Here is a 12,195-nt window from a genome sequence, read left to right as displayed (position 1 = left end):
GAGATCAAGAGTCAGACACTTAATTGACTGAGTCACAGAGATGCCCCTCCCAGGTGATTTTTATACACATTAAAATTTGAGAAGCCCTAGAGCAGAATTCTACTGGAGAAACTGGTACAAAGGTATAGTTAATAATTGATTTAGAAACATTGATAAAAATAAAAACACTAATAACTAGGATCCAATTTGCACCCTCTAAAATCTGTGGCACCAAGGAGATCTCTTCCCTGTTTGCTACATAAACAGGAATCGAAGATCCAAGGACGCCTGGGTGGCTTAGTCAGGTAAGTGTCCAACTCTTGGTTTCGGCTCCGGTCATGATCTCAGGGTCCTGGAATCAAACCCTGCGACAGGCCCCATGCTCAGCAAGGAGTCTGCTTGAGGATTCTCTCTCTCTGCCCCTCCCCCCTTCCCTCAAATAAATAAATAAATCTTAAAAAAGAAAAGAAGTTAAGATCTCAACTGGAGTATGTCTTGGGTAGACTGCTGTCCAATGTAAGTTCTCTGAATCTGGTATGTACTCAGCTATGCCTAATTTGACAGACATGGGCAAACACACAGTTGCAAAAATTTAAATAAGCTTTATGGAAAATTTTTCTTTCAAAATTTTATGTATTTATTTGAGAGAGAGAGAGCGTGTATGCATGCAAGAGAGCACAAATGGGGGGGGGCGGGGGGTAGAGGAAGAGGGAGAAGTAGACTCCCTGCTGAGCAGAGAGCCTGACACCAGGACCCTGGGATCATGACCTGAGCTGAAGGCAGACGCTTAACCAACTGAGCCACCCAGTTTCTTCTTGGTGGAAATAAATGCAGGGATTAAATCTAGGACCTCAGATCTGGGTTGTTATATTTTTCTTGAACTGGCTATATAAAATATCTTCCCTTTAACGTAAAATTACCCTAATATTTAGTACTGGCGTCAGCTAGTGATAATGCTTTAATCACTTAACGAAAACGATTTTGAAAGCCAGTCTGTTGTTGTTGTTGTTGTTAGAAATGATTTTATTTTGCTTGGTTAAGATGGAAGACCATGGATAGTTGTCAAGTTGTGATGGGGAAGGTCTGCCTCAAGGACACTTAAGCTATTATGCCAAGGAGCAGTTTTGAGCGGAATCAGTTTGTCCTTGAAGAGCTATGTGCAAAGTTGTTGACTTCTTCTGAAGGCCTATCTTTATAAAAAGGTATAAAAATATAAATAAACACATAAAATGAAAAGATATATACCTTAATACAATCAAATGAGAAATCCTAAATCTTATGATCAATAAAAATCTAGATAGGTCTTCTCTGTTATAAAATTTATCAAATAGATAATTGGTGGTGAATACAATATTATATTTTTTCTACTCTTATTTGAAAAGAACCTGGGTAAGATTTTGGGGGGTGGGGTAGGGTAGGATTTTTCCGATCGTTTGTCATTGAATACAAAGACAATATCAGACAGAGCCTTTGGAGCCAGGCAGACTCACGGAAATTTCTCCATGATGGCCAGAGCAATAATCAACTTTTCCCCGTATCTGGCTTCAGAAGAGACCAAACCTGGTGACACTCTGATCATGAACTTCTGTGCGAAAATAAGTGTTTCAGCTGCCCGGTCTGCGGTACTGTGTCATGGCAGCAGGTGAACAGAACAGGTGAGCAGCTGAATGGCAGAGACGGAGAAACCTGAGCAGAGAGGGGTCGTGGACGCCCACTCGGAACGAACTCCCACTTGATTTCGTCTCTTCCAGGTGGTCTGGAGGGACGTGAGCAAAAGGAGCTTCAAACCATGTGGGGGGAAAATCAGTTACGTGCCCAAGACATTGCAAGACAGAGGAGCGGAGAACAGGCCACAGGAAAATCTACAGAAGCCTTCCCCTGTAAGTGTGAAGCTTCAGACGACAGGTGAGCAAAGAGGTGTCTGGCGAGCCCTAAACCACAGCGTGGAGACACAGCCAGCTCGGCAAGCTCCTGATCTAAGCAAGGATGGGACTCGGCCAAGGACGCCGGGGTGGCTCAGTTGGTGAAGCGGCTGCCTTCAGCTCAGGTCATGATTCCAGGGTCCTGGGATCAAGTCTCACATTGGGCTCCTTGCTCAGTGGGGAGTCTGCTTCTCCCTCTGCCTGCTGCTCCCCCTGCTTGTGCTCTGACAAATAAATAAAATCTTGGAAGGAAGGAAGGAAGGAAGGAAGGAAGGAAGGAAGAAGGAAGACAAAAGGGATGGAACTTGGCCAAACTTTCTGAGGGAGGAGCGTCCTCCAGAAAGGGGAGGATGGACCCTGGGAAGAGTGGAAAAGAGCAGTGAGGATTGCCTGGTGCTGCTAAACAATGCAATATTCCAGAAAACAAGGATGATGATGAAACCTCTCTTCGGGTCCTGCCCCTTGAGGGTCCACATGGAGACCCTCTCCCGACCCCTGACGCATCCGGCCGGTGCTCTCGCAGGCTGACAGGCCCTGGTGGAGGGCGCAGAGCCTCACCTTCAGGACAGGGGCCAGGAAGACAGAGATGCCCGTCAGGATGAAGACGATGGTGCCGGTCACTCTTTGTTCCCTAGCAGACAAGGGCACACGGTCAGGGTGGACTGGGAGAGGCTCCCTGACCATTCTAGCCTCTGGCCCTCTGTGTGCACCGAATGGTGGTGTCCACGCCCTGGCCTCTGCCCTGTTCCCCCATTCCAGAGAATAAACCTGCTGCCTGAGGCCCTGACCGGCTCATGGGAAGAGAGGGAGCCCTGACGAGGCAGCTGGAGGGGCATTTGGGAGGGTGTCCAGTGCAGTGACTAATGGTGGAGGTGCTGGAGCGGTGACCTCGAGCTCAGCTGTGTGGCATCAGGCGAGGCCCTCCATGTCTTCAGCCTCAGTAGAAGCAAGATAGTGGCAACTGCCTTGGGAGTCGTTGTGAGGATGAAATGGGAATGTGCACTGCTAATGATCCCTGTCCTTCGACTGCAGGAAGATCCCATGTCTGTGGGGCATGACTAAGGGAATCGGAGGCTGGCAGAGCCGGCGTGAGGGACGGGAGAGCAGCTATGCTTTCCTGAGTGCCCAGGCCCAGGCAGCAATCCAGGTGCCAGCAGGGGCACACTGCTCAGGCCCAGTCCTCTGGGGCTCAGGATTCCAGGACGGGACCCTGCCCTGGCCAGAGAAGGCTCAGCCGGGGCAGGCTGGGTAGCCCAGGTGTCCCGAGGCAGTGAGGAGAAAGTCTCTGGACAGCCAGTGTCTGGTGTGGGCTCACCCTGGAGGCCCTAAGAGGTGGAAGATGCACATGGCTGCCAGTAACAGGTAAGGGAGCAGACGCGGGCATGAGAGGAGGAGGAGGGCATGGAAGTGACAGGCCATGGGCCACCATCTAGGGAGTGGGAGTGGTCCTGGGAAGACTTTCCAGAAGAATGGAGACTGGGGAGGACCTGTACCCACAGGAGGAGCTGGGGAACGGTGGGGGCGGGGGTCTTTAAGAAGAAGAGACAAGAGGACGGGTCAGAGGGGGCAGTGGGGACATTGAGTAGCCCATGCAGGTGAGAGGTCAGTGTGCACGTGGGTCGTGGTGGCGTACTGCTTACAATCCATTACCAAAAAAGCACCACTTAGAACTGAATTTTTGTCTCCCTCCTCTCTCCCTTGGGAATATCACTCCTATTCTCACAGTTGCTGGGCTGTCAGAACAGGGGCCCTTTTTGCCCAGATAACTTGATGGTAAGAAAAACCTGCTTCCCTTCTCCCCACCTAAATACCGCTGCTCGGGTGGTCCCCAGTCACTGCTCCCCACCTACCTGACCCCTAGGAACTGGGGCTGCTCCCCAGGGGCGCTGGTCTCCGTCTCCATCTTGAGGCTGTCAATGTGGGCGATGGAGATGACGGTGGCCGCCACATACCAGGGGAGCCCCATGAAGGAGCACAGGGCCATGAGGATGCCCACCCAGAACAGGTCCAGATGGTAGCCAGCAGCCTTCTGCATGGGGTAGTGGGAGGGGAGAAGCTGTCTCGGGGGTCTGCACCTGACCACCTGTTGGTTTGGGGGGAGGGAGATAGAAATCTCCCCAGAGCAGCCGTTTTGTGGAACATGGCTCAAAGGCTCCCCTCGGCCTCCGTTAGGTACTCTTAGGATGTCACCACCCTGAGGTGTTCAGGCATCACCAACCCCAGGGTTTGTTGAGCCGGGGAAGAGACACAGGAAAGGGAGGCGAGGGGCATTTGGGCTTGGAGAGGCCCTGGGCTTGGGTCCTTGGGAAGAAGGGCTCCTACCAGGGGCCACAGTATCTCTGCAATTCATGAACGAGGGGTCTTGGCCAGGGCAGGCTCTAGGCCAAGCTAAGAGTGGTTTAGATTGGGATGGGGGAAGGGTAGCCTGAATCTCTTCAAACCCAGAGGCAGGGAGGGGAGCTGCAGGGACCAGGAGGGTTAAGGATTCTCCTCTGCCTCAGGGTTCTGGGTCAAAACCCCAGATGCGCTTGGACTCCCAAGTTCCTGGTCAGGAGGCACAGAGCTGAAAGGCCACTTGGGGACAAGCAAGGAGCCTGTGCCTAGTGGCCCACCCTGGCCTTGGTCCTGGTCCTTGGATCAAATCACCCTGGCCCTGGTGGCCTTACCCACATCTGGAGCATCTGGAGGTCACATCTGCCCACACATGCACCAGAACTCCAGTCTTCTGACCTCACATCTCGCTTTATAAACGGCCCCACATTTTGATAGACACACCATCTTCCTTCTTTGCTCCTTCTGACTTTGGGGGAAGAGAGAGGTTGTGCTCCTGCCCCCAGCAGCCGCCTTACCCTCAGCTTGTTCTCCTTCCGGTTGACTATGACGGCGGTGATCTGCTGGTCCATGAAGATCAGGATGGTCACCAGCAGGGCGGGCAGGGTGCTCGCCAGGTACACCCACCAAGGGTTCTTCCCGAAGGGGGCCACGAACCAGCCTCGGTCAGGCCGAGTGGGCTGAGCGGAGCAAACGGAAACGGCCCCTTCCTCTCTCCCCTGTCCCAGTGCACTTGTGGCCCAGGGCCCCACTCTCCCTGACCTCCCTCCGCTCCGGGGTGCTGTGTGAGTGCAATCTTTTCCTGTCAAGGCCACAGATGCAGACAGCCTTGGGAAGGGCATGGTGTCTGCTGCGCGGGGGTTGGCTGGGAATGGGGAGGTGCAGAGCCACAGGCTGTTGGGAGAGAGCGTGCAGTCCACTAACTGCAAGGTAACGAGACGCAGGAATGAGGCCCAACAGGTGAGAATAAGGAATTTGACGGGCCTGGTGCCTGACGCTTCTGCCTCTCCTCTGAGTCATCTGTCTGGGGAGCATTTCAGGATGGTCTGTACAACCCCAAACATTAATTCAGACTTGCATATTAACAACAAGGGCTCGTCTGTGCAGGAGCTGGGCTGAAATCTTTTGTTTTACTTAAGAGCAAGAGGTACTTTTTGTGTTTAAGCTACTAAAGAGAACCCTGAAGCAATCGTGAGAGGTCAAGCTGTCAAAGGCAGGGAGGGCCCGTGCTAGACCCTGTACCCACGCCCAGGGTAGGTGGTTCGTGCCCCTTCCTGAGGGAGCCGGCTTGAGCTGAGCTGCAAGCAAACAGCGCCAACTCAGGACTGATTGGAACTTGCTGCGGCAGTCATTCTCAAGCTCGGCAGGCCTTTTCAGGGGCGGGGGTGGGGGGCGAGGAGCGTTGATTAAAATGCAGAACTCTGGGCCCCATCCCCAGACTTTCTGATTCCACAGGTCTGGGGTGGGGCTGAGAAGATGATTTCTAACAAGTTCTCAGGTGATGATGTGATGTTAGTCTGAGGACCACATTCTGAGAATCAGTGTTCTAGGGATCATTTTCAACAGACCCCAGGTGACCCCGCTTAAAGACTGCTGGAGCCAGGGGACCACAGCCCCATAAGTGGAAGTCAGGGGCCTTCTGCTGGGCTGGCGGGGGTTGGGGGGCTCAGCACCTTCCCCAGTCCGTGACTCCACAGCAGGATTTCACTGTGAATATGTCCCCAACCTACCATCCCAAGGGACTGCCCCCTGGGAGGCTGTGTGGAGGAAGGGTGGAGCATACCCAGAGAACCCCCCAGGTCGGTTGGCTGAGAGTCTACGGAAGTTCGATCGGCATAGAGGGGAAAGGAACTGCAGCTGGTGGACAGGCAGGGCTAATGCCTAGAGCAGGGGCCAGGGGCAAACCTTGATGACACTGGGCACGTGCAGCTTTGGGGTCGCCAGGCCGAAGCAGGCATCAATGCCACAGAACAGCAGGATGGAGAAGATAATGGAAAAGTCGGCTACCAGGGCCCGGACCTGCAGGAAGGAGATGGGCAAGTGAGGGAAGCACCTGCCCACGTCCCGGAGGGCTCAGTCCTTCCCTGCCCCACGAGGAGCACAGGTAAGAACTCGGGCTTCAGCGTCAGCAGACCGAGGCTCAAATCCTGGCTCTGCCCTTGCCAGCTATGTGACTTTGGGGAAGCAGGGCATCTCTTGGAGCCTCAGTTTCTTGATCTGTAAAATGGACATAATGATAGCACCTACCTCATAGACATAAGTGCTGCACTATGACACATTCAGACGGCTTGGCATAGGTTCGTGAATGTGGGAATTGTTATCAGCCATGTGGCACGTCACCACTGCTGAAAACATTTTCCAGTGTGACAGATGGAACTGGGTCACGCGTAAAGGGTGGTGAGGGCAAGGCTGAACGCTAAAGGAAATCCTAGCTCCTGAAAATGTGTGGCAGATGGCTGCGCGGCCACGTGGGCTGGGACGGAGGTCCCCGATTCTGCTGGGAACCCGTCTGCTCTCAGACCTTCTGTCCACTAGGAGTCCTTCATCTCTTGCTCCTGTGTCTCAGGATGCCCATCCTAGGCCAGGTTCCCGACCTCACGCCCCCTGCCCTCTGACCAACGTCCACACTGCTGCCTTTCCTATATCTCCTCAAAGAGAGCAGTTTCCAGAGAACAACAGGGAAAGAGGTTAGGCAGGGCAGGGCAGGTGATGGCACATTGAAAGCATTCCCTGTACCCCCACTCCCCTTTAAAATTGTTATTAAAATAACATCTGTAATTAATGAAAAACCCATATGGTGTAGAAAGCCAAGTCTGCCACCTCACCTTTCCTCACTCCAGATGTACCCATATGTCTGCTTGATTTTAGTTGTTCTGGTGGTTTCCTCCACGTCATTATCTAATACGCTATACTTTTATATTTTGATTAATTTAAAGCATGATCTACTGATAAAGATTTGGCTTACTTGCACCGTTCCTCCTGCCCTTTCCTCAATCCCAATCTTTGAGAGTTATTTTCAAACTCTATGGGTTTCCTTTGTACTTTCAAATCATACAGTGAAGCTTCTCTTTCTGCTGACTTTGCCAATCACTGGCGTGCCCCGTCATGTGAGGCTAGCTGCCTCCCTTCCCACCACCTCCCCTCCCCATCCTGTTCCGCCTGTGACCCTTCCCTGTGGATCTTTACATTGCCAAAGCTGAGAGCACTGTGTTCCATAAACACATGTCTTCTGTAGTTTATCTGTAAGGTGATTCTGAAAGTTGAAAATCAATAGCAGCTTTATAGTACTCTGACCATGTAAGCCAAGCAGTGTGCAGGGTTACAGTTGTTTTCCTGCAATATTCCCAGCATCCAGATCAAAAAGTTATTAAGTTAAACCATATGAATTTGCCGTTTTTTTGCAGGGCAAAACAGTCCAATGCACTCCATTTCGTACGGTCTGACCTAGCATAAAGATGGCTATGATGAACAGCTGTGAACTCCCCGTACCTTATGAAAATATACCCAGTCAATCCTTCTCTGTGATCCAGTGGCATCCCTGTCTCTGCTCTCTAGAGAGACCCACTGCTCAGAATTTGGACTTTATTCTTCCCACAAATGTCTTAATACTTTTACTAAATATGTATATAGCCCTAAACAAAATATGGTGTTGTTTTGCACATTTTAAAATTCTACATACATGGTTTCATATTATTTGCAATCTTCTGCAATTTGCCTTATTTGCTCAATATTATGTTGGTGCTATTTTTCCTTGTGGATATAGTTCTGGTCTACGTGTATGTGCACTGCAGCTTAATGTATGACTGTTTGCCATTTGTTTCTTCATTCTCCTCTTGATATATCAACTTAGATTATTTTCATTGCTTTCCTCTTATTATCAATACTTCTGTGAACATTCTTGCACACATATGAGAATTTCTCTGGGGTGTATTCCTGGGAGTGGAAATGCCCACTGGAAGGTCAAACCCATCTTCAGCTCTATCGGAGAGGGCCAGCGGCTGAACTGCTTGTGCGTATTTATATTCCCCCCCCCCTTTTCACCTCCAACACTTGGTATTCCAAGACCTTCATATCTTTACCAATCTGATGGGTACGAAGTGGTATAGTCTCATTCTTCTCTGCAACACTAAATTCCAGGAGGTAACAGAGCAATTCGTAAGAATTTAAGGGGGAAAATGTTGGTGATAAAAGAATTTCCTACTATATGAATTATATTTCATCCTTCAGGAAATAGACCATCTCAGATGTAATCACTGCTCTAGATCTTTTACAAAAGAGCTTACCTGGATATGATCTGGTTGGAAGCAGGGAGGAAGGGAGGGAATTTGTCTTAAGGATGCATTTGTGTTGCAAGCACACTGTTTTTTCCTCAGCTCGTACATTGCAAAACTTCTTAAACAGTCTTTTATTGTTAATAAATATTGAGAAAAATTCAATTATTTATATCAATTTTATCATCATTATCATCAGGTGTAGTAGTAGTAGTAGCAGTAATATTTATTCAAGATGGCTTTAGGAGAGGGGTGCCTGGCTGGCTCAGTAGAGCATGAGACTCTTGATCTTGGGGTCATGAGTTCGAGCCCCACATTGGGTGTAGAGATTACTAAAGATAAATAAACTTTAGAAAGATGGCTTTAGGAGAGTGCTTGTGGGATTTATGGTGGAAGTGTGTTGCTGAAATTCTTCTGAGCATCCCTCCCCATGGCACAGCTATTGCTCATGTATGCAAGTGCTGTTTTGATTAATTAATGTTTTATTCTGACTACAGAAAATGCAATTAAAATTAGTATTTAATATGTCAATAACACAAAAAATCAAGGGCTTAAGATTAAATCTAATAAAAAGTGTGCAAGAGCTTAAGGCCAAAACCTAAAAAAAAAAAAAAAAAAAAAGAAGAAGAAGAAAAAAGAAAAAGAAAAAAAATGGAGAGAAAAAAAGACCCAAATAAATGGTGAAGCACAGAATATTCATGGATCTGAGGACTCCAAATTTAAAAGGTGTCAATCCTCCCCAAATTGACATTTAGGGTCAATGTAATCCTATCAAAATTCCAACAAGTTTTTATTTTAGTAAAATTTAAGATGATTCTTAGAAAAGGACGACAAAGAGGGAGAGTTTGGTCCATAACACATACAGACTTATTATGAGCCATACAAATGAAGACTATGAAATAAGCGGAAAAATAAACCAGTGAAACAGAATAAAGAACCTAGAAACAGACCTCATCATATCTGAATATTTGACATCTGGCAAAGGAAGCATTGCAGAGCTGTGGGAAAAGACAGTCTTTTTTTTAAAAAGTTCTATTTATATACATATAAAAAGAAACACTATCTCACACTGTATGTCAAAAGTAATTCTGATATAACATGAAAGGAAAAACAATAACACTTTTAGAAGACAACAGAATATCTTCTTGTCCAATATTTTCCTTGAGGAAAATTCTGATACATTTGATTACAATAAAACTAAGAATTTCTATTAGTCAAAAGATACCACTAATAAAGTAAAAAGGCCAGTCACATAAGAGAAGATATTTGCAACACATATGATTACAAAAAGTTTTCTATCTAGAATATGTAAAGAACTCTTGCAAATCAGAAAGAAAAAGACAGATTGCCCAATAGAAAATGTGTGAGAGTTGAATAGGCACTTCCAAGAAGAAAGTCAAATGGCTATGTGGCCAATAAACACACAAGATTTTCAACTTCATTAGTTACTGGGGAAATGAAAAATTTAAAAACACAATGAGATACTACTGCACAGAAAGACTAAAGATAAAAGTCTTACAATACCAAGTGTTGCCAAGAGGGCTTGATAACAAGGGAACTCACTTCTCTCTGACTCCAAATCTGTGCTCTCAATCTGGAAAATCCTGGTGGGTGAGCCAGTGCTGAGGTAGTGGTATCCATCCTGTCAGTGGGCCAGAACCCTCAGAGGGAAACTCAGTGGGGTTTCCTTCTGAACTGCCTAACTGCAGGCCCCTTCCTCACTGCAGGGTGAGCTTACCTTGGTAGGGAAATAGCGGCTGAATTTGAACTTCTTCAGGGTCAGGGTCATGGAGTACGTCCCAAAGAAAAGGATGAAGGACATGAGTGCCAGGTCTGGAATGAACTGGCAGGAATTCCCAAGCAGCTGCCCACCGTAGTTCAGACACTCCTTCTTGCTCAGCAGAGACCAGTCCAGTGCTGTGAGGTTAAGGGGGTTGTACTTGGAGACCAAGCACAGGAGAGAAAGGGTCAGGGCCTTCCTGGGGAGTCAGCTGTATCCTTGCCCCTAGAGTCCCTCAGGCAGCCCCCACACCCCTCCGATCCTCCACAGGGCCCAGCAACAGAATTATGTTCCTGGAGACAGGCTGTGTCAAGGAACAACAAACTGCAGGGCCCCTGGGAAGATTAGGAGCTGACAAGTGTTTCCAGTGTGTTCTAGGATGTACTGCTGAGTTAGTGAGGAGAAGCAGCTCGGACGGTGGGATGCCCTCTCCTACGGCAGGCTTGGCTACCAGCTCAGTCACCTATGGATCTCTTTCCTGGAGCATGTTATGTTTATTCTTCCTTTCTCTTCCTCTATGCACAGCTTTTCACATGTTGGGGCTTACACCCCACCCTCGTCAGATCTCTCTTGGGTCAGTCACTTCCCCTTTTCATGTCTAGATGACTAAAATCCAGGTACACAAAACAATTACATATATGGAAATATATATATATATACACACACATCTCAGTGTATGCATGAGTGCATATATAGACATACATGTGTATATACACAAATACGTGTTCATACACGTTTCTAAGTGTAATAAAAGCAGAATAATTTATAATAAAATTTCATATACATTTCAAAAAATTACTGCATAAATATACAGGAACCTGAAAAATGAAGTAAACAGGTGTTTGCAACCACCTGTAATGAATGTCTGGATTAAGGGGGGTGTGGGACTTTGATATAATAGTGGTTTCCAATGACTCACGCCTCCCTGTGTCCACATGCCTCCACGTTACACCAAATGTCATCTCATCAAAAAGTGGTCTATTCCTCCACCCTTTTGAACCTGGCCTGGCCCTGGGTCTGCTCAGACCAAAGGAATGGGGAGGAGGTGGCTCTGAGCAGGTTCTGGAGCCAATGCCTTGAGGAGCCTTGCAGGCTCTGCTCTCACCCTCTTGGAAATGTGAGACCGCCATACTGTGGGACAGCTCAGGATCAGAAAACACCACATGAAGAGAGAAATCCAGATTTGCAAGACATCTGCTGAATGTCAGGGCTTCCCTCAGTCACCGAAGCTATTAAAGCTGCCCCCTGTCGGGCAGGATGCTTCCACTGCCCCACCAGTGCCGCCCCACATCTCTCTCCCAGCTCATCTCTTGTGGTCCCCACACCCTCAGGCTGTCTCGGCCGGGCTGGTCCACGCACTGTCCTCAGGACATGTTTTGTGTTTTCCTTGTTTGCCCTTCTGTCTGTGCTGGTCCCTGGGCCTGGAATGTGCTGCTCTCTAGGGAACCAACTTTCCTGACCTTCAAGACCAGATGACATTCCACTTTCTGAGGCTTTCTTCTCCAGCTTGCAGGGTGCCTCCTGTCTCCTTGGCTGGAAGGACACATTTGACCTATATTTGACACATGGCATTCTCTGCTTCTCTGTCCCGTTAGCCTTCATGTTCATCTCCACACGTATATTACACGCAAGCTGGAAGGCAGGCAGGGGCCACCTCTGGTTTTTTGTGTCCTTTCAGCCCTCAGAGTGTACCCAGTACCTCACACATAGTAAGTATCCAGGCATAGGCACTGGCTGATTCCATTCTTCCTCCCTCGAAATCAGATATTTGAAAGACCTTAGGTTAAGTTGCCAACTGAGCAGTGGGCTGCCTCTGCAGGGGTGACTAAAGGAGCAACCTCAGGGACACAGAAAGTCCAAAGATCTCCCCCAAAGCCCACCAGGAGCCACTCTGCTGCTTCTGGACTTCCCA

The 12,195-nt window shown here is 48.5% G+C and overlaps 1 protein-coding gene across 1 annotated transcript in view; it reads right to left on the bottom strand.

The window, feature by feature from the left end:
* SLC4A5 (solute carrier family 4 member 5) overlaps positions 1 to 12,195 on the bottom strand; it is a 90,416-nt gene that overhangs the window by 19,825 nt on the left and 58,396 nt on the right. Inside the window, exons 16-20 of the mRNA XM_040623308.1 lie at positions 10,242 to 10,442; positions 6,138 to 6,251; positions 4,751 to 4,912; positions 3,752 to 3,930; positions 2,460 to 2,532 (exon numbers count right to left, since the gene is read on the bottom strand). Coding sequence (XP_040479242.1) covers positions 2,460 to 2,532; positions 3,752 to 3,930; positions 4,751 to 4,912; positions 6,138 to 6,251; positions 10,242 to 10,442 — 729 coding nt within the window. The remainder of the gene's footprint in view (positions 1 to 2,459; positions 2,533 to 3,751; positions 3,931 to 4,750; positions 4,913 to 6,137; positions 6,252 to 10,241; positions 10,443 to 12,195) is intronic.

The sequence above is a fragment of the Ursus maritimus genome, unplaced genomic scaffold, assembly GCF_017311325.1.
Source record: "Ursus maritimus isolate PB19 unplaced genomic scaffold, ASM1731132v1 scaffold_6, whole genome shotgun sequence".
Classification (NCBI taxonomy): Eukaryota; Metazoa; Chordata; class Mammalia; order Carnivora; family Ursidae; genus Ursus; species Ursus maritimus.
The sequence above is the reverse complement of the archived record's forward strand: the minus strand, read 5'-3'. Positions and strand labels throughout refer to the sequence as shown.